This window comes from Penicillium cosmopolitanum, assembly GCF_028827165.1.
Source record: "Penicillium cosmopolitanum strain IBT 29677 chromosome Unknown utg000005l:1.0-4006212.0:1.0-4009387.0, whole genome shotgun sequence".
Lineage (NCBI taxonomy): Eukaryota > Fungi > Ascomycota > Eurotiomycetes > Eurotiales > Aspergillaceae > Penicillium > Penicillium cosmopolitanum.
In genome coordinates this window covers 1,684,095-1,707,760 of record NW_026622675.1, presented here as the reverse complement: position 1 = coordinate 1,707,760, position 23,666 = coordinate 1,684,095, and the positions used below count along the sequence as shown (strand labels likewise).

General features: G+C 48.8%; 7 protein-coding genes across 7 annotated transcripts; 2 read left to right on the top strand and 5 right to left on the bottom strand.

Moving 5' to 3' along the window:
- Positions 1 to 473: 473 nt before the first annotated feature.
- N7509_003692 (aspartate aminotransferase family protein) lies at positions 474 to 1,776 on the bottom strand (the record flags this gene model as incomplete). The annotated part of the gene is given in 2 exon segments (XM_056628329.1): positions 474 to 1,107; positions 1,118 to 1,776. The coding sequence occupies 2 exon segments, from the start codon at positions 1,774 to 1,776 to the stop codon at positions 474 to 476; spliced, it is 1,293 nt and encodes a 430-aa protein (XP_056491063.1).
- A 1,215-nt stretch (positions 1,777 to 2,991) lies between these two features.
- On the top strand, positions 2,992 to 4,834 carry N7509_003691 (Cys/Met metabolism pyridoxal phosphate-dependent enzyme; the record flags this gene model as incomplete). Its single annotated transcript, XM_056628328.1, has 3 exons — positions 2,992 to 3,224; positions 3,286 to 4,155; positions 4,225 to 4,834. 3 exons carry the CDS (start codon positions 2,992 to 2,994, stop codon positions 4,832 to 4,834), a joined length of 1,713 nt encoding a protein of 570 aa, XP_056491062.1.
- Positions 4,835 to 6,212: 1,378 nt separating this feature from the next.
- On the top strand, positions 6,213 to 10,820 carry N7509_003690 (P-loop containing nucleoside triphosphate hydrolase protein; the record flags this gene model as incomplete). The annotated part of the gene is made up of 6 exons (XM_056628327.1): positions 6,213 to 6,521; positions 6,584 to 7,625; positions 7,664 to 8,203; positions 8,248 to 9,095; positions 9,157 to 9,575; positions 9,644 to 10,820. 6 exons carry the CDS (start codon positions 6,213 to 6,215, stop codon positions 10,818 to 10,820), a joined length of 4,335 nt encoding a protein of 1,444 aa, XP_056491061.1.
- Positions 10,821 to 11,572: 752 nt separating this feature from the next.
- Positions 11,573 to 12,827, bottom strand: N7509_003689 (uncharacterized protein; the record flags this gene model as incomplete). Its single annotated transcript, XM_056628326.1, has 6 exons — positions 11,573 to 11,629; positions 11,690 to 11,823; positions 11,884 to 12,106; positions 12,177 to 12,343; positions 12,489 to 12,618; positions 12,708 to 12,827. The coding sequence occupies 6 exons, from the start codon at positions 12,825 to 12,827 to the stop codon at positions 11,573 to 11,575; spliced, it is 831 nt and encodes a 276-aa protein (XP_056491060.1).
- Positions 12,828 to 15,868: 3,041 nt separating this feature from the next.
- Positions 15,869 to 17,831, bottom strand: N7509_003688 (putative RSC complex subunit Sfh1; the record flags this gene model as incomplete). The annotated part of the gene is made up of 4 exons (XM_056628325.1): positions 15,869 to 15,973; positions 16,035 to 16,119; positions 16,174 to 17,370; positions 17,470 to 17,831. The coding sequence occupies 4 exons, from the start codon at positions 17,829 to 17,831 to the stop codon at positions 15,869 to 15,871; spliced, it is 1,749 nt and encodes a 582-aa protein (XP_056491059.1).
- A 723-nt stretch (positions 17,832 to 18,554) lies between these two features.
- On the bottom strand, positions 18,555 to 20,225 carry N7509_003687 (putative general stress response protein Whi2; the record flags this gene model as incomplete). The annotated part of the gene is made up of 7 exons (XM_056628324.1): positions 18,555 to 18,575; positions 18,635 to 18,899; positions 18,951 to 19,090; positions 19,111 to 19,299; positions 19,364 to 19,473; positions 19,554 to 19,590; positions 19,659 to 20,225. Coding segments are annotated over 7 exons (1,329 nt in total), but the record flags the coding sequence as incomplete, so codon positions are not given.
- Positions 20,226 to 20,671: 446 nt separating this feature from the next.
- On the bottom strand, positions 20,672 to 23,131 carry N7509_003686 (dipeptidyl-peptidase III; the record flags this gene model as incomplete). Its single annotated transcript, XM_056628323.1, has 5 exons — positions 20,672 to 20,883; positions 20,948 to 21,788; positions 21,845 to 22,144; positions 22,200 to 22,725; positions 22,836 to 23,131. 5 exons carry the CDS (start codon positions 23,129 to 23,131, stop codon positions 20,672 to 20,674), a joined length of 2,175 nt encoding a protein of 724 aa, XP_056491057.1.
- Between the last annotated feature and the right edge of the window lie 535 nt (positions 23,132 to 23,666).

Below are 23,666 nucleotides of genomic sequence, written 5' to 3'. Positions count from 1 at the left end.
GAAACTTTTGGCCGTGTGTAGGCCTCTGGCCTCCGTCAGTCAGAAGCCCGCTCTCTAATTTAGTAGGTAGCTTCCACCTTTGTAGCTTCATCGCATCATATTTTCGGGGTTTTTTCTTCCACACTGGTAGCATATTAGCCTCTCGATAATAAGGTTCGACAAAGTTGTCCAGAAGAGAAATGGGGTGCTATCGCTGCCATTAATATGCAAGTCACGGCCTAGAAAAACTCCAAGATATCTTGAAGATCTACAAGTAGTTCTAACTGTTGTATGATAGGTCCCTGAGAAGCAAAGCCTGTCAATATAACAATCAAAATATCAGGCTTCTCAACTATCTCATACCTAGTCACTACCTAAGTGATTATGGTTAGACCCAGTACATAAATAGCTAATTTTTTACCATGGGCTTGTCCGCCGGGAGTGGGAATAATCATTTATAGAATGGATTGAGGGCGGATACCAGGTATGTAAAATTACTGAACTAGTACAGCTGCGAGAGTATCGTCTAGGATCCGAAGAGCCTCGTCAATCTCCTCGCTCGAAATAGTGATCGGTGGGACCAGGCGAATAACAGATCCCTGTGCGGGAGACGGAACAACACTACAAGACAGTCCATTGGCCAAGGCTTTCTCAACTACTGCAGCCCCCAAATCCTTCGCAGTCATCCCAGCCCCTGGCTTTGACACCAATTCCAACCCCTGTAGAAGTCCTCGGCCACGGGTATCTCCAACCCAATCCCCATACTTCTCCTGAAGTCGGAGTAAACCTTGGGCTAGCTGGGCACCCCGCTCGGCTGAATTTTGACAGAGCCCATCACGTTCGACAATCTCAAGCGTTTTATTCCCAACGGCTGCAGTCAAGGGGTCATTCTGATGCGTTGTGTTCCAGTAGAATACCGACTGTCGACTGCCTTTCTCAATTTCGACACTTGTGACGAGAGCCGCAAGGGGAACCCCACAGCCTAGTGTCTTGGACAACAGAAGGATATCCGGCACAAATCCCTCCTCCTCTTGAAAGGCGAACATCTTGCCTGCCCGTCCAACACCCGTCTGTGCCTCGTCGACAATCAGCACTATCCCCCGCTTTTTGCACTCGGCACTCAGTCGCCTCAAATAACCGCTCAGGCAGCTCTAAAATCCCGCCGCCAGAAAGGATCGGCTCGATAATAAAGGCTGCCAGTGAACCGACGGTCTGGCGATCGATCAGGGACCATCCATAGTCAAATTCAGTTTCCCAACAATAAGTCCCATTCCGCTGGAATGGCGATCCGTATGCATATGGTGCAGGGAAAGCCAGCTGGCCAGGCATGCATGGAAGCCCGGTGTTCCGATACTTGGAGAAAGTGGCGGAACTGGCACCGCTTGTCTGACCATGATAGCTCGCAGTCAAAGCAATCACCTCAAATTTTCCAGTGTAGGCCTTAGCCAGCCTGATCGCCGCTTCCACGCTCTCCGATCCCGTATTCAATAAAAGTGTTTTCTCAAGAGGCGGGGGTAGTAAGCGAGCCAATCTTATGACGAGGTCCGCCACAGGCTTTGTGATCATGGTGCTGTGTAAGTGATCAACCGTCTCAATCTGGCTTTTTATCACTTCCACAATTTCGGGATGAGAATGACCGAGTAGGGAGCTCCGTTGGCCCGAGGTGAAGTCGAGAATTCGACGTCCATCATTGTCAAAAATATAGGTACCCAGAGCTTTGACAACTTTCACCGGCGATATAGTGATGCCAGTGTATAGGAGGTGGTTCGAAGCAGTGGCAATATCGTATTCCGTCATTCTTGTTAAATGCGGCCAATTTTGGCTTGGTTTTGGAGCTAGAATATAATCCTTCACTCAAAAGAGAAATATAAAATAGTAGTAGTGGGAGGACGGTGAACTCCCTCAAGATTTTTCAATTTTTTTTATCAACTTACAGGCAACGTATTGACGAACAATGTTACTTCTGACCGCCGTGACCCCGCCGACCAGACCGCTTTCGCTATGAAAGTGATCCGAGTATTGGCTGATGTATGCTAAGGGGCTAAATGAGATTTGCATTACGTGCTAGGTACATTGCATACGACTAGTAGGTGGATTGCATTGTTTCCACGTCCGGTCCCACTTTTTGCGGGACTAGCACGGGGCCGCTCTTCAGGGCTGAAGAGTAAGGCCGTCCCGAAAGTTTAGGCTAACTAAAAGTTAAGGCTGTCCCGAGAGTTAATCGTAGGCAGCCTTGTATGTACCAAGATTTTGATGATTCTTACGCAATTAATTAAGTATATTCCGTACTGTAGAACCTTTAAGTAACGAACTAATTTTTAAACGTCTCCAATTCGTTATGTCCAGGTTTTCGCTATATGTACTGTAAGTTCTACAGTACCATGTATGTATTTTATCTTGATTACTCCGTAATGAAATGTGGACCATAGTGATACATCTCGCCTAATACAAATTGTTGAGATACTTTTCCCTTTCCCAAAGTACGTATGCCCACCTAGGCAGGTGCATTATCATTTCTTCGATCGCCCCATCGTTCGATTAATTGGGACGACTTGTACGGAGTAGGGTCCACACAGAGAGACGCTCAGCTGCGCCGTGTCCTGTCGTCGGTTGACGAACCTCGCAAACAAAAGGTTAATTATGGATCTCGCCTAATGAAAATGTGGATAATGGCGATACGTCCATGAAGATCCATGAATGCCCCCTCTTCGAAAATTTTTAGTCGCAGGCACTATTCAAGGTGATCTCGAAGATTCCGTATTTACCGCACTCTGTAAAACCAGCAAAACGTGGCTGGCAAGGAGAGCCGTTCCCGCTATAAAAATGACCTGGGTATACGACAGATCTCTTCCCTGAGCTCAGGAGACCAGTGAGTAGTCCCTTTTGACCTGATTACCATTTGTCACATCTTTCTTTTCATTCACTTACGCCTAGTTCTCTTTAGAATCTGTTCCATAGGTTGCATCGGTCCAAAACTTTTACCACCCATTTCCCTATCCAGAGTACTTCGCTATGAAATACCAGCTACCCCCGCCTCTCGGTCATGCCGTTCCTATATCGAAGGAGCACGCTATATCTGTCCACTTCCCTGCCTGGGCTGATGTGGCGGGTTATGGAGCAGGAAATTTAGAAGTCGCAAAGGCTCTACAGAATGGTTACCCCAGAACCTTTCTGCATACATACGTTCAAGAGGTATACATCTATACCCCTATTGCACCAGAGCCCTACTTGATCCCGATATTAATGTACGCGGAAAAAAAAGTTTTTTGACCTGTGTCTCCGGAATATCCCAACACCCGTGGAAAGCATTGCTGTGTTTCCTGATTATGACAGCGCAGCAGACTGCCGATCTTTCCTTATGGATAAGACACTCAACCTAGACGGTGCCGTCGATGAGAAGGATACAGTGCTCTTTGCTGTGAATATCAGCAAGGGCCCTTCTCAGTCCGAAGCCGACTTTTCCTGTATTCCTCAGCTCTATGCTGTTACGCATCCGCGTAGTGCAGAAGCACAGAAAATGACGTTCTGGCGGTTGAATGGCCGTGGGATCTCTTCGAGACTGGCAAAGCAATGCCTCCGAGGTAGCAAATTCAAATTGACACCTATCACAGGCTCGCTACAAGAGTCATCATCTATCAAGGATTTGCCCCTCTATGAAACACTTCGCAAGCGGGTAGCCGACCTGATGTCGCGCGCCCCAATTAATACCAAGAAGGACACCCTGCCGACCCCCGATGATGTGTATCTCAGCGCATCGGGCATGGCTGCGCTCTATCATGTCAACCAGTCACTCCTAAAATGGCGAAGCTCTGACATTGTTATGCTCGGTTTTCCGTATGAGCTGTCTATCAAGATGATTGAGACCATTGGCCTACCCTATCACCTTTATAGCTTCGGTCTCGATAAAGACATCGATAATCTGGAAGCGCTCTTAATTGAGCGAGCTAAGGAAGGCCGAAAGATTCAATCTGTATGGTGCGAGTGTCCCAATAACCCTGTCTTGCGAACGCCGGACATGCGCAGGGTGCGTGATCTGGCAGACAAGTACGATTTTCTCTTTGTTATCGACGATACGATTGGGAGCGCGGCCAATATCGACGTGACAGATGTCGCTGATATTATTGTCACATCCTTGACAAAGAATTTCAGTGGCTATGCTGACGTTCTTGGAGGGTGGTAAGTCCCTGAATCCTTCCTTACGCTTTCCAATACACAATCAGCAGACTAATACGCCAAAATTGACAGTGTTACTCTGAATCCCAATTTCCGCTATCACCAGGAGCTCAGTACTATCTTTGCTGGAACTCATGTGAACAATCTCTATGCTGAGGATGCCATCCAGTTGGAGGTAAACAGTCGCAATTACCTCGAGCGTTTTACGCAGCAAAACCGAACTGCTGCCTATCTTATTGACTTTCTTCACCCCTACATCGCCGATCCCAGCAGCGCTCTGACTACCATTTACTCGCCCCGCGTCTGCTGGAGCCGGGAGTACTATTGCCGCTTCATGCGCCCCGCCACGGACGAGTTCGAGCCGGGATTTGGCTCCGTATTCGGCGTTGATTTTGAGAACCCTAAACAGGCCTCGGCATTCTTTGACAACTTCCCAGTATGCAAAGGGCCTTCCTTTGGTGCGGATATTACCATCGCACTACCTTATGTCCAATTGGTTATGCAGAAACAAAAAGACTGGGCAAAGGGGCATGGGTTGAATGAGACCCTAATTCGGATTTCCATCGGTCTCGAAGACCCAGAGGTGCTTCTCGAGCACATCAAAGGAGCTTTGCGGGCGGCAGACGCGGTTAAAATGCAGGGTAGCTCTAACGGCATCTGCAAGGACCATGATCTTCATTAAGTGGATCTATGGTAAAGATGATCCGTTTCAAGCACCCGTATACTAATGGGCCGGGGTAATCATCTGAAGGAATGTTAGAGAGTGTTTGGAGACTTTTTTTGGCGAAACAACCTTGGAAGTGCCACCGACTTGTTATCATGATGTCAACTGTTCTTTCCGCCGCGGCACTAAGGTTAGATGCTATTTTCATTTTTCGGGTATCTATCCTACTAATACAAAATACTAAAAAAAGAAAAAGAAAATCTTTGAATCTCCAGTATTGTCTCTCGATCTCAGTTCACTAATAAGTCCTCTGTGGTAATACCAGCATCGGCTTCTTTTCTCGTGTGGCGATTGAATATCATTTATGTTTGTATGTACATTTTTGGCTCTTCAAGATACATGGGTCAACATCCCGCTCTGTGTTGATCAAACATCAACTCTTTCTTTAACAAACGTCACTGCATTTGCAGGAGCAAATCCAGTAGGGAAAAGGCCCCGCCAGCCTTCATCACACCTATGTACAGAGTACATAAAATAGGTAAATATACATACAGGGTGCCAAAGGATTTATTGTCACTTCTCCACAGTGAAGCTACAAGTAAATAGGTAATATTTTGAAATATTCCAATATAGGACGCTCTGAAGGTGTGTCTGGGCCGTATATGCAATTTAATATGAAAGGCAGAGAAGTATTTTTCCCTGGTGGGAATTTACAATGAGGTACATACAATGCAAGGTCTTGTATGGAGTATGTATCACTGTTTTCTCGTACTATCACTAGTATAGGATAGAAACAGATCGTCGCCTCTGAAAAATCTCTTGGCGAATTCCCGACGATCGGTTTTCAGCTTGTGGAGCAAGAAAGCGATCGGTTCTCAGCCTGTGGACCAAGAAAAGCGATCGGTTCTCAGCCTGTGGAGCAAGGTAGCAAGCCTTGGAAGTAATGTGGGCATTTTCTTACAGTACATACAACTCCATCATTCAATGATGCAAAGGGGTAGGCTATTGTAAATACCGACCATGTAATTACCAATCCCAACATCACTCATCATACAATTCGTGAGCGACAGGATACATCAATCGGGCTTCTTGCCTATACAAATGTGTAGGACACTACAACTGATATGTCTGCCCCACTCCAAATTAAAGCAAGTGGCGGTAAAGATGCATCTCATTACATGGGTGGTATTAACCTTGGTATGGACAAATGTGAAAAACAAAAGCACTATGACCCACAAATCAGCCCTGGGGCTTACCCCCAAGGATTTCAATAGTTCGAAGATCTTAATCACGTGTCTAGCTATGTGTTCAGGACTTGTGATGATCGATTGCCTCCTTCCGAGGTTCTGTCCAAATCACCTGGCAATTCCCATGCCTGTGCCCTCAAGCTGGAGAAATGTGGGACATTAAGGACTACGCTCTGGAGTTCAGAGTAACCATTCTTGTCCTGACGACTTGCTTGACCAACTTTGCGCTCCAAAGTCTGACAAATTGGGCCCGTCAAGCATTTCGCACCACCGATCAATTCGCCAAATATTTCTATCGCGACCACCATGGCGAGAGTAAACTCGAAGATGTGCAGGCCACTACTAGGTGGAAACAGCGTGTTATGATTACCCTCTTGACAACCAGCGCAGCGGCCATTTCGTTATCACGGGCTGTCATCGTCTCGCCAGGGAAGGAATGGCTACACTTTAGCATTTTGGTAAGTAGTGCAGCCGCAACATTTTTCCCCCGTAATTCACTTGCCTTTGCTGACAGGACCAGCTCTTCTTGCTCATTGAAAGTGTCGCCTTACTTCTGGAGTCGCATTGTACTGTGCGCTACTCCCTGGCCTTGCGATTGAGTCTTAGTTGTGTACTGGGGCTGGTTTCTCTCGCATTCGAGATTTATGCACCCCACCCTTCCGATCTAGAAAACCTCCAACGAAGACTGGTCGGTGCAGAATGTTTCTGTCACCTCGCTACGGCGGCTCTCTGCTTGCTCTTTCCTCGCCGCCCCGATGTCCACCACAACGACATTATGGTCGACCGCGAACTTTCTACCTCGGTTCTCAGCCGTATTACATTCAGCTGGGCCAGTAATGTTATCCACCTTACCCATCAGGAAAAGGAACTCGATCCAACTCAGCTTCCAGGGTTAGACTACAGCACGCGATCGCAGAGTCTCCGAGAATCGTTTGCGGAGGCCAAAGGCGCAGTCACGACCAAAATGCCATGCGGTTGTACAATGCCGGTACCGATGTGGAAGATACTAGTGCAATCCAATCGTACATATCTCACCTTGGCAGCGATGCTGTGCTTGCCCCTGGCGCTGCTTTCTTTCGCGCCGCATATGGCGTTGTTGCATATCCTGCAAGTCTTGGAATCCGATCCGCCTGAAAAGAATAGTTCCCTGCAGTTGGGAGTATGGGGAGTTTTATTAGGCCTGGCAATTGTTTGCTCCTCTGCTTTTGAGCAGTGTGTAAACTGGATTGCATTCAATAAGATCTCTGTCCGAATGATCGAGCAGATATCTATAATGGTTTTTGACAAGGCAATGCGCCTAACTGGGTCCAGGAGCTCCGATAAAAGCAAAGACGAGAGCGGCGATGACGAAGACTGCAGCGCTAAGAGTACAATTAATTTGGTTGCAGTTGATGGCAAGCGAATCGGTCGGTTTGCCACCTACGCCTTTCATTTGGTGCTTGCTCCCTTGAGGCTGATCATTGCTTCTGTTATGTTGATGAAAATCCTTGGCTGGCAAAGCTTAGCGGCAGGTCTTGCATGTATCGCCGTTCTGATGCCGATGATCATTCCTGCGGTCGCAGGTATGCACAGGCTGGTAGACAATTGATGACGGTACGAGACAAGAGGATGGCTATTCTCACTGAGGTGCTGCACGCAATTCGTCAAATCAAATTTTCTGCACTGGAAGATAAATGGTTAGATAAAATAAGCTTGGTGAAAAAGGAAGAGCTGTCAGGTCAGCGACGGATCTTTATTGCGAATTCTGGCATCATGTCCTTCTACATACTTGCCCCAATCGTGCTGTCTGTCGCTTCATTGGGCGTCTATGCCAATCTGCACAATGGGCTGACGGCTTCCGTCACTTTCACTGCTACTTCAATCATGGGTTCTATAACAATATCGTTGAGTGTGCTTCCGACTTTACTCTCGAATGCGTTGGACACTTTGATCAGCACACGCCGCCTGGATGAATATTTTCGCACTCCCGAAAAGATGCCAAATATAACTCCATCCGACACTATTGGCTTCCAGAATGCCACAATTACCTGGCCGGGGGCTTTAACATCTCAAATATCTCCCTGGTTCTTGAGGGACCTTGATCTGGAGTTTCCCCGGGGCAAATTAAGTCTGATTTCCGGGCGAACGGGATCGGGCAAGAGTCTTTTGCTTGCCGCCATTTTGGGGAATGCGATATCATTACAGGGCAGGTAATGGCCCCTCTTCAACCGCATCCTGAGATTATCTGGCGTACATACGCATCTGGTGGAGACTGGCTCTTGGACTCCGTCACGGCGTACGTGGCTCAGATACCATGGATTGAAGCAGCAACTATCAAGCAGAACATTCTGTTTGGACTTCCATTTTGTGAAAAGCGGTATAGGGATGTACTATACGCATGCGCCCTGGTAAAGGACCTGGAAATCTTCCCTGACGGCGAGCGAACTGAAGTTGGCCCCGACGGAGTGAACTTGAGTGGTGGACAAAAAGCCCGCATTTCCCTCGCAAGAGCGTTATATTCCCGTGCTGGTACTTTGTTGTTGGATGATATATTTAGCGCGGTTGACGTTCATACCGCGCAACATTTGTACAAGCATGCACTGACCGGACCTTTGGCTGCGGGTCGAACCCGAATTCTCACCACGCATCACATCAGTATTTGCTTGCCCCAAACTGAATATATCGTTCATTTGGAAGATGGCGCGGCTGAATTCACTGGTGCGGCTGCTCAATTACACGATAGTGGAATGCTCGACAGTCTACTGCGTTCTTGCAACCCAGATGAAAATCTAGATGAAAACGGAGAGGTGACATTGGAAGATGTGCCTTCGGTTCCCCTCGAGCACTTTGATGAGCCTGCTCGACCTACTACGTCACAGAGCAGCCGCTTAATTGACCATGCACCACGAACATTTGTTCAAAAGGAGCGAGGCAAGACGAACAAGTCCTCTCTGCGGCTTTCTATCCAGTATATGAAAGCAAGTGGTAGATGGTGGCTATGGGCTCTAGTCGTCGCTGCTAGTGTGTCTTATATGCTTCTTATACTCGCAAGAGTAAGTACCTCATCCCGCAGTCGACATCGATTGTGCTTTTCAATATACTAACTAGGAACAGAGTTGGTGGCTACGTGTCTGGAACAACCATGATACCGAGACCGCCCTCAATGCACCAAACATGGTATTGGGGAATTTGAAGTTTTATTTTGGCATCTACGTGGCTTTTTCTATGTGCGAGTGGCTCGTCGGATCAACCGTAAACTTTATTGTTTTCCTTCTCGCACTCCGTGCATCAGAGCGTCTCTTCCGACAGTCTCTACGCGGCGTACTCAGCGCACCCCTCCAATGGCTTGATGCAGTCCCCGTTGGTCAGATTTTGAATCGTTTCTCAGCTGACTTAAACGTCGTCGACTATCAGATATGTCTCGATCTGATCAACATGCTCGCCGCCGGCCTGGAATCTTGCAGTGTGGTTGTCGCCGGTATTATCGTGAACCCTCTGTTGATCATCCTCATCATTCCCTTGCGTCAGCATGCGTCTATTTCACCCGTACATATCTTGTCGCGGCCAGAGAAATAAGGCGCATGGAAAACGTCGCTCGTAGTTCAATATTTGAGAAATTCAACACATCGCTCACTGGCCTTTGGACAATCCGGGCCTATGGAAAGTCGGAAATCTATATTGAGCAAATGCAGCAAGTTGTGGATAGTCACGCTCGAGCATACTGGCATCAGTGGCTGTTAACACGCTGGTTCGGAACGAGAATCAACATTATCGGGGCGATCTTTGCAACATGTGTTGCCCTTTTAGTTACGAGTCAAAATGGGGCGGATGCGTCTGCGGCGGGCTTTGCGATCGGATTTACGATCCAGCTGAACAGTGCCATCACTCTGCTAACTCAGGTCTACGCTGCTTTGGAACTGGATTTGAATTCCCTCGACCGCGTCCTGGAGTACTCTGATGTGGAGCCAGAACAGTACGACGGCATTGATCCGCCCGCCGTGTGGCCAACTGAGGGCCGATTGGATATAACCGACCTGGCAGTGCAGTACGAATCTGACTTACCGCCTGTTCTTTGTGGTCTTAATATAGCCATTGAGGGAAATCAACGTGTCGGTATCGTTGGTCGAACTGGGGCAGGCAAGTCATCGCTGGCGCTAGCTCTCTTCCGATTCCTGGAAGCCAGCCAGGGCAAGATTATTATTGATGGACTCGACATTGCCAAGATTAACCTGACCCATTTGCGTCGCCGACTGGCCATCATCCCACAAAATCCAGTGTTATTCTCAGGGACTGTTCGATCCAATCTGGATCCATTCCAGGAACATGATGATAGCGAACTTCTCTCTGCTCTGGCGGAGGTGCGGTGCACGCCCTCTACGGCAAAATTCCCATTATCAGAGCTCGAAATGCCCATTTCTGAGGGTGGTATGAATCTCTCTCAAGGCCAGCGTCAGCTCCTTTGCCTCGCCCGTGCGATTGTTTCCAATCCAAAAATTCTCATGCTGGACGAAGCCACTTCTTCGCTCGATCATGCAACGGATGAGAAGATTCAGCAGGCGGTACGGGAAAGATTTGGACGTGGTTCTTCAACCCTCCTAGTGATTGCCCACCGCTTGAGCACGATTGCTGATTTTGATCATATCTTGGTCTTAGACCGTGGCGTGGCGGCGGAATTTGGGCCTCCTCGAGACTTGATAAACCTTGAGAATGGCATCTTTCGGGCAATGGTAGACAAAGATTCAGACAGAGATGAATTGCTTCGGATCATTTCAGGATAAAAGGAATGTCTCGCAGATGAGATACGAAGCAGTTCTATTATAAGATACTAGGCAGGGCTGCAGTATCAGGTTCTCCTAATAATAATCATAATTTTTCCAAATATTTCTAACAAATGTATTCTATGCTATCTCGGCCCCTGAATCTGCAAGACCACTTTACCAATCATTAAATTTTCTTCCATGCGTTTTCCTCGGATTTGAATGTCGGTATGAGTTCATAAAAGGTCTTGAGATTATTACGGAAGACTAGAACCCTACATGTACTATGGTCCATGCTTTTACGTATATGGCAGTTATCCGTGATACCTACTAAGTTGTACTAGTAGGTATCAAGGAAAGGCCCGACACTGGTTGTCTACTCCGAATGGAGCTTTGCTTCCTTGGTCCCGTCATTATACTTTTCCTTTGCGTGGCTATTTCAATGGAGATACCATGGCAATCTTCAAGCTGCTGCAATTCCAATCACCGGCTCAATGGGATTGTTCGCAACATTTTAGCTTTGTATCACATTCGAAGCGCGAATCTTACCAGATTTACGTCTTCTATATCGCTCATATACAATCCAATCCTCAATAATATAGACTCCACATAGGTAGGTTTCGATGAGAAGCGTGTTTCAAGATCAAGAAACTGATTTTAGGCTGATTACATACCTATATAATAATTGACTAAAGAAGTGAACATCTGACCAATCTAAGCGGCAGGATTAACCCTCACAAATTATTCTGCTCAAAATAAACAATATTTCCAGGCTACTCTTGCGCCTCGTTGATGTTGAATTCGATAATGAGTGAGATCAATTGCGCTTTCTATACGCACCAAAATATCAGACAACGGAACTGATCGGAAAGGAAGTACAAGGAACCTACTGTGACGGTATGACCGAACGCTTCCCTGGTCCTTGGCTCCCACCCTTCTGGAAAGCGCTCCTCGGTAAGAAAGACACGCAGGTCATCGACATTGCCCCCAAATATAGAGTAAATGAGTTCACCACCCCCAGAGCCTAGTGAAAAGACGAATTATTTAGATACAATCTTGCAATTGAATCACCGGGGTAACCTACCAATAAACTCGTGCAGGAAGTTCCCTGCCATAGAGTATTGGCCATTGCTTCGTTTGCATTCGGCGCGGCGTTTCCCAGAAAAGGCCGCAATTTCACCCAGTGATAGGGATTTCCCGTTAGAGGAGTGGGCGAGGAACTTTTCGACGAGATCAGGGTGCGGATAACCCTGATCAGGACAGAAGGCAATGTCAGGACGGGTGATTGAGGCGTCGTGTTGGATAACCTGAACAACCAGAAAACTATCAGCGTGAACAGAGATTGAAATGAGCTTATGCATGTCTGTTTTTACTCACGTTTAACGCATTCAGATCATGCAGGTCAATCCAACCCCGTCCTTGGTCTAGGAGTTTGGCAGAAGCAGTGAGCTGGTCGGCAAGTGTTGGTGAAAAGTTAAATGCGTGCTGGATTGAAGATGACAGCTGCTTATAGGTGATATGTCTGCCATCACGGGGTAAAATATCTAGACGATACAGATGAGCAAAAGAAAGCCCGAGAAGCGATTCTGCTAGACGTACTATGGTTGGCAAGGGTGTTGAGTCTATCGAGAAAGTATGCGCGTTAGAGATCGAACTACGGTACGGAGTATTTGCAGAAGGGAGACGTACCCGGGACACGGGGATCGGCTCTCTTTGCCCTGCGTCGGGGGAGGTACTTCGGCCAGATTCCACCGTGGCCGGGATGGCCGGGAGGCACAACACTTCCAACGGGCCGACTAGGGCGGAAACGGTTTGCGATCTATGCAAGATTCCGTCAGCCCGACTGAGAACTTACTCAAAGTAATAAACAAAATTTTAAGAAAGAGGCATTCGAAAAGAATGACTGACGAGGTAGAAAAGATCCCGAATTTCGAGCCAGATAGCAAATGAGACCCAAGGAGCAAGGCCGATGCATGCATTAACTAGACGTGTGAAGATACCGACCACGGTAGTAAATAAGTTTACCATATTGGGCGAAGAAAAAAACCAACTTGAAGGCAGCTGCTTTTGTTTTCAGGGGTCAAGGGTAGGTTGAAAGAGGCTGCAATCCTCAACTATTATATGATGTTAGTTGCGGTCGTAACTCGCTAAACAGGTACATATCATGAACATGCAGAGTGGGAGTGGGGCGCATAAGAGGCGAGGTGCATTTCAAAAATAGAGACGTGCGATGAAGCGGAATTCAGCTATAGCCGCATTCACTGACGCTTCTGCTGTATCTCTTTCGGCAGGGCCAAAATCTTGAAGCCATACACAATACCCTCGCATTCGGTAAGATAGACAGAAAGTGCTAGTTTTCAGCCAGCCAAATGAGACGCTATCCAGCTGTTTGTGGTGTCTGTCTCGAAGTCCGACTTGAGTGGTGTCTGCTTTGCGTCATGATTCGAATCCAGACTGCTATAATTTGCAAAATAGGTTGCAAGTCCCGATCGGTTAACGTAACCGAAAATCGGAACTGACAACAAAGCGGCATCACATTGTCAAAACACTGCTAAGGCTAAGCCCTATTTGGATACTCCACGCTTGACTTGCCTTCTGCCCTGAGCGTATTGGCTCGTCGGCGACCCCGCGAACTATTCGAGTGGGCCAAGCTCCGCCCGCGTGGGCGTGAAGATGTGACAAAAGAGGATTTTCAAGATCGAGACAGCCTTCACAGCTTGAAAAGAGCTGTCGATCTGATATGTGTTAAACGCCTAAGAATCTCTTTCCAAGGTTTCATCTTCAAGTTCACTTTTGTTTCGTTCCAAGATTATACAGATACAGTTAGTAACTATAGTAGACAAGGACCAGCACTCATATACCAGTCTCTCACTTTCTACTCCTGTTTAAATAGTATAGTATACTAGTGATCCGTGACCTTGCAATTACATATGGACTTCTTTCTCTACTCCGGTTTATACCGCCCTCTTGACGTATCACCACAAATTTCTAAGAACAAGGCCAATTTCGACCACAAAAAAGGTGAGAAGAAATCTCTCCATCCCGATCGGGAAGAGGAAGACAGTGGGTCAAAAAGTGATGCAAAAAATGCCAAAAAATGCCAAAAAATGCGACGAGCCGGGATCGAACCAGCGACCTCACGATTTGCTTTGACAGCTGATTGAAGTTGTTCTTCAGTCGTGCGCTCTCCCAACTGAGCTATCATCGCCGCTTGATGAATGCTGCCTTCAAGTATGGATACCTGAGGACCAATTTCACTTTTTTTGAAGCCGAATCGTGGAGATTTGAGGCCGGGGCGAGAGTTCCAAGATTCGCTCGATAACAAGTCATTATTGTACTACATTTTAAAGACCAATGCTTCCAATACTCTTTGATTTGGTATATAGAATTTTTTGGGGATTTTTAGAATTTTATTGACGCCAGAATTGTGGGTTTTAGGATGGGGTGTCAGTTGAGGTTTGATATCACGTGGCTCCTATGTGCCCTGTCAACTGATATCATTGACGCATCTTCTTTCTACCTTTCCAGTTACTTATTGAGAAGAGAGAAACTACAAAGTCGTGATCGGAGCACTGATCAGAGCTAAAATGAAAGCGCGAGGTTCTCTAAAGACAGAAAGTCAATACTAGTGCCTTAGTGCCTTGGTGCCTAAGGTCTCACGGGCGTCGCGCCTCGCGCCTCTTGGAGCTAGGGGACATAGAGAACGGAACAACGCAGAGAGAACAAACAACCAACTACTAAGACATGACATTTTATCCCGGATGTCTAGGACCTGTCGGTCTCAGCACTACCTAGGTATTTACTATTGTTCGTCTCGATCTCTCGAACTAGTGAGCGATTTTGTACTAGCAGTAGGATCTACTAGTACAGCCCAGCTGACAAATATATATAAATACTAGTAAGAGGTACTACTATTACCTATTAGATACCTACTGGGAGTACTGGTAGTATCTCGAGGTTCCCATAACTCCAAGTGCCCAGGTGCCAACTTGATGGTTCCAACTTGAAGGTTCAAATTTCACTAGTACTAGTAAGCCCTGGAGGTTCTTGGGAAAATTTCAACAATCTGCCTAATAAGTGGCGGAGATTCCCACCTAGATACCTGCGCAGGTCACGGTGTCAACATCCTGTTAAACTTCAAGTTGACGAATAGGTATCGATGCCCGTGTTCTAACTTGAATGGATCTTGCACCTGCCAGTGGCGTTTCAACCCGGATGCGTGGTCGAGAGCGAATAGAAACCTTAGGTCGTCTCTTCTTCGCATCAGGAAGTCTCCTGCCAGTGCCAATTAAACCCAGTCTTGTACTACTACTACTACTACTACTACTACTACTGATACGGCAGAGCGGACCAAAAAGCACCAAAAACATTGGAAGCAGTAGAAATCGAGTATAAAATCAATGGACCCATGGTCATATTCATACATTAACCTAGAAAAATTCACAGAAGCACCATCTCCACGCCCACCCATGAATACCTCAATAGCACCAGCAATAGAAGAGAGAAAAATTCATAAAAAAAGAAAAGGGGGTTACAGAATTCAGTCCCTGTCCTGTCTTCCCCTCCTCCAAGTCCTAGAAAGGGGTTTTATTTGGGAACTTCCAAAATCAATGAAGAAGATCATAACTGCCAACAACAACCTCCCGGTGTCCAAATGGACAACAAGGCATATGACATATAAAGAAGCACCCTAAAAACGAGTACATCAAGCTGGCAAGTCTAGGGGTTCCGCCCCCAATACATGCGAATCGTTGCACTTATTTTGGGCCTGGGCCTTTATACCAGTGATTTTGGGGAAGGTGAGAGAAAGTGCATTTCGTCAATACCAGCAAGTAGAATCAGGTGGCTCCAAGGCGAGAGAAGAAGCGATCGGTCGAGGGGAGCCGATATGCGGGGGCTATTGAAATAGAAGGGGATTGACGGGCATGTGTCGCTTGGTCGGGATTAGAGAATGTGAGAGGGGGTGAATGGCGTTGGAAAACAACTGGAAGGCACGGCTGATAGTGTTTATGATATCTGTCGTGATTTGCAGGTGGTAGATTGTGGAATAGAAGAGCAAAACTGCATGCTTAGGCGATTCGCCCGACGGGGATATCATGACGATGGAGGTCTTTTGACCACTCGGGTGCGATCTTGTCTCGCTCGTAGAGGAAGCCACAGTTGTGGCAAAGTGTCTAGAAGGAAGAGGTTAAATATATGGATATTGTTGTGCTCGCGAGACAATGAATGACTTACCCGTGGACCGTCAGGGCCGTCTCGCACCGCCCACACTGCTGTGCCCCATACCATGCAGTTAAAGCATCTCCAGCTTTGCCGTTCCCTGTAACAAAAAAAAGTCAGCGATAGTTAAGGTAAGTATTTGAGAATGACGTACCATTCGGAAAGTGTACCACCGCCGCCGCCATATCCAGCACCAGAGCTTGTTTCCGGGGTGCCTCGGCCACCTGGAGTGCTCCGACCCAAAGGACTGAGGCTGCGGAATCGACGCTTCCGCTTATTTCGCTCACCCCTACCGAGAGGAGTCTCGCTGTCGACATCGAAGAATCCACCACTGCTCTGCCTGGATGCCTCTGGCGTACCGGTAGTAATTCCGGTGGTAGAGGAGAATCGAGCAGTCTCTCGACGCAAGCGCCGGATTTGTCGTTCGCGGTCGCCTTCTCGTCTTTCGATTTCGTCTTTGGAGAGAGTCTCGACCTTGGGCTCCCATTCGTCGCCGAGGGTCTCGGGGTCATACCGCCAACCGGCTTCGACACCGTTCGCTGCTTGGTTATCGATCTCGTTGCCGTAGCCGTTGATTCCGCTTACGAGGCCGCCACTTTCGCAGACCTCCTTCTTGAGCTTCAGAACCGCCTCGTAAATGCCGTGTGAAATGGCGCTGACCCATTCGCCGCCAAGGTGCAAGTCTGCACAAGTGATCTTGGCAAAGTCTTCCGCCATACCGGGTGGGTGCAATAGTGACCACTCGAACTTGTCGGTATAAAGCTTATTTTGTAAGTTAATGTTGAGGTTGATCAGGCAACGATACGCATCATCTGGGTTTAGTAGACTGTCATTGACTAGTGCCTCCTTCGTCGCTGTTACTGATGCTCCATTGGGCCGGCTGTCAGGTGTGGCAACATTTGTGGTAGCAGCAGGGGTCATAGAGGTGTCCCGAGAGAATTCCGTTTGTGGAGGCATGCTTTGTTCATGAGGTGGTTGGGTGCTCGAGAAAAGAGGATGCAATGCCACACCAGCATATTCTTCCAGTTGCTGGCGAATCTGGTTGCTGATTGTCATTGTGGTCGCTTGAGGATTCGGTAGATCGAGGTCGCGAACGAACCCGACAGCGAACTCCTCTGGCGTCGCGAGTGCTTCATGGAGGTTCCAAAGGAAAGTGTCCTTGATTCGGAAGGGAGGCAGGGGCTCTGGACGGCGGTATGCAGGAAGGTTGAGGAGGCCATTGAGGCTGTTATCAGCGCCGCGTGGGATAGGAAAGGGTTCGAGAGGTGTGTGAGCGGGAACCTCGACATCAATTCGAATGGGAACGAGGGTAAGAGGAAGCTGAGCTTGGATTTGTAATTGATCCGCGCATCTGTAAATCGAAGAAAGTTAGCTAGGAGACACAGGGACGAGGGAGTTGGGCATTGCCTCTGTCGTATCGAGCACAAGACTACAACAATGAAAGACATACGCTGGTCGCAGCATTCGCTTGATCATCCATTCGCGAAAGACTCCCTGCACTTCCACAGGCGCATGCGCTTCTTTGCCCAGTTTCTGGGTTGCTGGCAGGGCGCCCCCGCCAGCACCAGGACCACCAGAGGATTCTTCACGTCGGAGACTCCTCAGACCCGTGGGCCTTCGAAGAGCATCACTCTCATCATCAAAGTCCCCATCATCGTATCCGTCTTCGGCGTAATTGATCGCGGTCGTTCCGCGCTTAGTGGTTCGCGGCGTCGGACCAGTCTGCACTGGGTAGACTGGGGTGAGCAACGCATTGCCATACTGGCGCACGCGTGGCGGGTATGAAGTGATATATCCACGAAGAGGGGACATGTTGGCGATTTATTTCGACTGATACATGCCCCTTCGCGGGGATTGCGATCGCGAAAGCTTCTGTTGATCGACGTTGACGGGGTGACGGGTGGAAGGGAGAAAGATGAGGGATTGTAGAGAAAGCTGTTTAAAAGGACAGCGAGCTCAAATCCCAGTTAGTCGCAAGCTCGTAAGCTGGAATGGGATTGAGGTGGATGGTATGGTATTGAATTCACTGAGCTTGGAATCTGCGCCGTCGCGTTTTGCCCAATTGAGGCGGGCCCATTCCATGGTCACGTGTTAGTGCCTGAGGCCACAATATGCTCTCCGTGAATGCTGTGAATACTGTAAATACTTAATAGTGTCTAGATGCAATATTACAACGAAATATATGAATTTTAACCTAGATATAGACTAAATTCAAGCAGCACAGGAAATTGATTTGTTGCCTCATACCATATGTCCATGGGCGTGTTTTCAATGATACTCAACTAACAGATGGAGAATATGGGAAACAACACAGAGACACCAAATTGCTTAGTACGCCAGCCCTGCTGTCGAATAAAAACAATCAATCAATGACACAGATGGGGGAAAGAAAAGAACAGAAGAAGGCATCGCGGTAGCAGACTTGTATCAAGCCCAAAATTGCCAAAAGAGAGACGGGATAACTTTCATGGCGAGAGCCATTGGATCTGGGTATAGCAGTACAGATGCAGAGAAGAAGAGCAAAGACGATATTGATCACCGGAGACCGATTACACTCTGTAAAGGTATAAAGTTAGTCACTAATTTATCCCCGATGGGGACACGGTGAAACTTACCATTTCCAATGTCCAGACCCTCCGGATCCAGACCTTGACTTGGCCCTCCACCCCTTCCACATCATCGAGGTCGATTCCCTCCCACCAGCACCGGCGAGCGGGCTTTCGCCAGAAGAGAAGTAGTTTCTGGGCCATGCCGACGGCATTGTTGTTAGACAGATCTCCTCGAATGTCGGTGCGAAGCTTCGCCAGAGCCAAACTGCAGATGACCGCCTTGTTAGGTTCTGGAGCCCGATGGCCCCATTGGTCCTCGCGATCAAAACCACTACCCAGGAGATTAGTATATTGAAATCAACTTCAGGGTATTTTGACTTACCCAGCAGTCAGCATTTCGATCAGGTGTTGTTCTGTAGATCCAATCTCCTCGCTTTTACGCAGTCCAGAGAAAATGCCATCCTGCCTCAAAAGGGCTCGGCCAGCCGCCCGCTTAACCTCAAGCATCTCTTCGTGACCGATCTCAGGTCGAGGGGAATAACATAAAAGTCCAAGTCTTCACGGAGAACAATGATACCAGCGCGATCCTGGAGCATATCACGCGCAGAGTTCTGCATTGTGTCGGACATTTCCAGGTCTGGCGATGTCGACTCGGAAGGTGCCGTTGATGGAATGGACTGGGCCACCGTGCGGAAGAAATCCAGCATGTACTGAAGGGAGAGAGGGTCATACTAAAGCGGTATTAGCAATGGATCAATTGCATTCTGAGAGTTCATTGAAGCCAGATTCACTTACATCGACTGGGTAGATATCTCCTTCGTGGAATCCGCCAATGTGGCCGTCAGGAAGAAGACCATTGGGGAAGAGGGATAGCAATACAAATTCGGGTAATGTCAGTAGTTCATCTCGGGATAGTGTAAAGCGGGTACCCCTATATCAAGTCAGTATCATGTCGATTGGCCCCTGGGTGAAAGGAAACTCATACCGAAGGTCAAGGGTGATGTGCTCATCTCCGCCGATATCTACATGTAGTCAGAAATCATTAGCATGGCTCATCGTGGGCCTCCCCTCCAACCAGTACTGCACATACCACCAAGGGTGTTGATCGGCGGTCCCCGGTCTGCTGGACCTGGGTGATGATGCTGGAAGCTCCACCAGCGGCAGCCATAACGTAGTTGAAAGATTCAAGTGGGCTGTATCCTTCGGTATAGGGAGGCGGTGGTTCTCCGTCGTCAGAACTCTTGCCAGTGTCCCCCTTGGGATCTGAGAAAGACGCTTTGGTATCTGCGACAACCGACGACGAAGGGGCCGGGTCGAGCGACTCCTCAACAGGGGGCGGCGCAAAAGCTGGGAGCGAAGCGGAGGCGGAGGATTCGGTAAGCTCAAGGCGATTGAAGTCGGAATCGGAGGGGGCGAAGAAGAGAGAGGAGAAAGGTGGTGGGCCGACGGAGCTAGAGGGAGATGCTTCGGATAGTAAATGCGGCGGCGGGGGTGCGGTGTAATAGTCGTCCTCCGCGAGGGAGTCCGTTGGTGATGGCGGTCGCGCCGTGGTTGATGAGCGTCGAGGGGATGTTTCTTCCGACACGGTGCTAGTGCTATGGGGGATCAGATCCAATCGCTGCGACGCGGTTGATCTGATGAGTTCCGGACTTGCGCCCTAAAGGGTCCGATGTTTGTCGATCAGGAGTCGAACGGTCTGGACAACGCTTGGCCAGGTTGGGGAGTGGCCACTGCTTCGGATGTATATATGTAAACCTTCAGGCTGGAAATAAAAGTTCCTTGGAAACTTGGGAGTTGCAGGACCTCGTGGCAGTTTGAGAGGGGTTGGGGAGGGATGGACAGCGCTTAGAGGCGAGGCGTAGATCACCCTGGCGGTAAGCTAAGTCCGCCACGCTACTGCACGAGGTGGACAAGGAGCACGAGGAGAACAAAAGAGCATCGAGTCCTGGCAAGTAGAAGATTTACACATATCTCACTCCTTCTGAATAATAATTATCGGCCTACTTCTGCTATTTGGATTTTTCCGCAATGTTATACATTAAATCGAGGCCCTGGTATCATATTATTGATGGCTTGTTATGTTATGCTTCTGGAGCCTGGTTTTTACACATTGCGCTCTGCAAAGCTCTGGATAATACCCTCCAGAGTAGGTTCATACTCCTTCAAGGTGACCTTGTCCCCCTCCAGAATGGTGTTGGCTTGCACAAAGACCTTGCGAGGAACCTTGTTCTTCAGAACAACCTCACGGACCTGAGACGCCCACCAGCTATCGACCGAGGTGATCTCATCGTACAGGCCCTTGCCCGCCACGACATCTGCCGTGCTCTTGTAAACGTGCAGCTTCTGGAGATACTTCTCGACGGCCGGGCGGCCGTGGACACAGAATCTTAGATCGATCCAAGCGGATCTCGAGGTCCGATAGGTCGTCCTTGGTGTAATGCAGCTTGACAAAGTCATCGCCCGCATCCAGGAAGGTACGCAAGATACTGTAGCGAGCCTGCATGTGAGCCTGTCCCCACTTCTGAGTCTTGGGATCCCAGAACTCAACGGCAACCAGTCCCGCGCGAGCCATCTGGAGGTAGGCCGCGAAGAGGACATCTCCAGCCTCGCCGTCCATATCAACAGTACCATCGCCGAAACCGAAAATCTTCAGAATTTCAAAGTCACAGCCAAGAGCCATCGCAACGCACTCGGCGCGGCACTCTTCGTAAGATGAGGCGATGGCGCCGAAAACAGAACTCCATGTCTGTCCGGGCTTGTACCAGCTCTTGACGGGCTTGTTGTCGACAGGGCTGATGGGAGGGTTGGAGATGTCGAAGTTGTACTCGCCGGGTGCAGTCTCCTGCAGGAGCTTGCCAGTTCCGTGACCGAGCAGCTCGTGAATGCCAACCTGGACCTCGAATGCCGGGTCACGGCATCGGCGGTAGACTTCTTGATCCTGTTCGGCGACGAAAGGGATGGGCTCGTTGGGAGCCTTTGCACTGAGAACATTGCCCAAGGAAACGTTCTTGAAGCCCAGATTCTGACGAATATCATCGTAGTTGGGAAGGTTGATGCCGGCTGGAAGACCCGAGCAGGCAAAGCTTAGAACCTCCAGGGAGGTGAAGTCGGGGCTGAGGAACGTGTCTTTCTCGAAGTCGGTACCCCAGGGAAGTTTCGGGATCATGCTCTCAGCGCTGTCAACCAGGGTTCCAAATGCCCGGGTACGTTCAAGATTGACCTAGTGTTGGTTAGAAATGAGATCCATGTAGCTGATCCGGGTTGAAAGACACTCACCAGTGCAACAAAGCCCTCCCACTCTCCACGAACACCATGAGGGTCTCTGTAGGTCTCTACAAAGCCAATGTTTGTCTCCAAGACAGGCTTCTGGTCTTTCACCCAGACACGCTGGCTCTCCTTGAAGGATTCGATGGAACCAGCGCCAAAGTGGCGAGCGTAAGCTTCCAACATGCGCTTCTGGTTATCGTTGGCCGCATTGAGTTCAGCTCGCTTAATGCTGTGGGCAACCTTGGCCATTTCCTCCAGGTAGTCACCAAAGACCAGACGCAAGGTCTTGCCCTTCAGAGATCCCTCCAACTCAAAAAGTGTCGGTCTCGCCCAGATCGCGATCCCGTGCAGGTGGGTTTGATACGCCAGAAGCAATCAAAAGTTCAAAGTCACCTGAGGAGGTCTTGCGCAGTCTTGTGTTCTCCAATGCCAAACCCTTCTTCTCCATCAGGTCTCCAACAGCGGTGATTTCATCCTTAGTGATGGAGGGCGAGTCGGGGTAATACGTTGTCATATGTCCACTAGCCGGGTATCCCAAGTGCATCAATGACTGCTCAGCAGTCTCATAGATACCACCCCCAGTGGTGCTCGCCTTTTGGAAAGCAGCCTTGGTCTCCGATGTGGCGGAGGAAAGCGCCTCAAAGGCCGAAGCTGGCAGGCGGGGAATGAACTTGGAGTCACCAAAGCCTTTGTAGTTACCACAGTTACCCAAGAACTGGGCGGAATATTCGAGGAAGAAACGGAGGTGTTCGTCGCTGACGGAGGTCTTCTTAGCCAGGCTGGCCCAATCTCCATTGGCCGCACGGTGAAGGGCAAGGATGAGGTCGTAGATAGGTTCGGATTCGGGCGAAACTTGACGCAAGGTAACACGAGTACCTTCGAATGCAGCTCTGTATGGATTTCCCCGCAGCGGTCAGCTTAATTCAATGTTGCGCAGGTGGCACGATTCCGGTCGTGCGCTACCTAGAGCTTTGCAGTGGACCTCGGGGAGGCGTCATACCGGCTCATGTAGTGAGCATATCGCTTCAGGCTCTCATCCTTCAAAGTGTCCCAGTGTGTCTTGATCTCCAGCTTGACGACGGAAGGGGGCGAGTCGGCCAGATAGTGTTGTTTAACGTTGTCATCCATGGTGGGCACGCGGTATGAATGGGAGAGGGAGAAGTGTTTAGAGTGGATGGTAGTCGGGGAGGAAAGAGGGAAACGATGCAGGCGATGGAGAGAATGGAGGGGTAGCGGAGGTCGAACGGAGCTCCGGGTAAGCGACAAACGCGGCGCAATGCCACGCATCAATTGCATTTGGAGGAGCATTCAAAGTGTAGCTATGACATATCGAGGAAACTGTGTACCAATCAGGTACTTCTCCGCCCTCGGCACTGCGGTGGAGTACTTCGGTGTACTTTAGGGTAGTAGAGGTGGGTGCAGATGAATAGTGGGCAATTGGTAAATAAGAAATGGTTTTTATATTTTTTCTTACAAGTAGTATATGGGAGACTTAACAACTACACCGATTAGGTCTCTCTGAGAAAGTCACGGTGTGAACTAAACATGGCAGAATCTTCTTCTAGCATGGAGTGCTTACATAGTATACCTAGGTATGTTGCTTGCACCAGTAGTACTCTAAGTGAAGTGTAACATGGTACATGCTTATTTTCCCCAATTTGACTCATTCATTGTCCTTATCTAAAATATATAGGGTTGACTCAGTGTATATCCCTTCACTGCATACTTCAAAGGCCGGTCAGGTGACCTCCCCGCGCGTCGAGATCCGATTTCGGCGGGGCTACGCCCAATCCGGGCGATCTGATTGGTCGAGGCCGATGCCGGGGGTAGC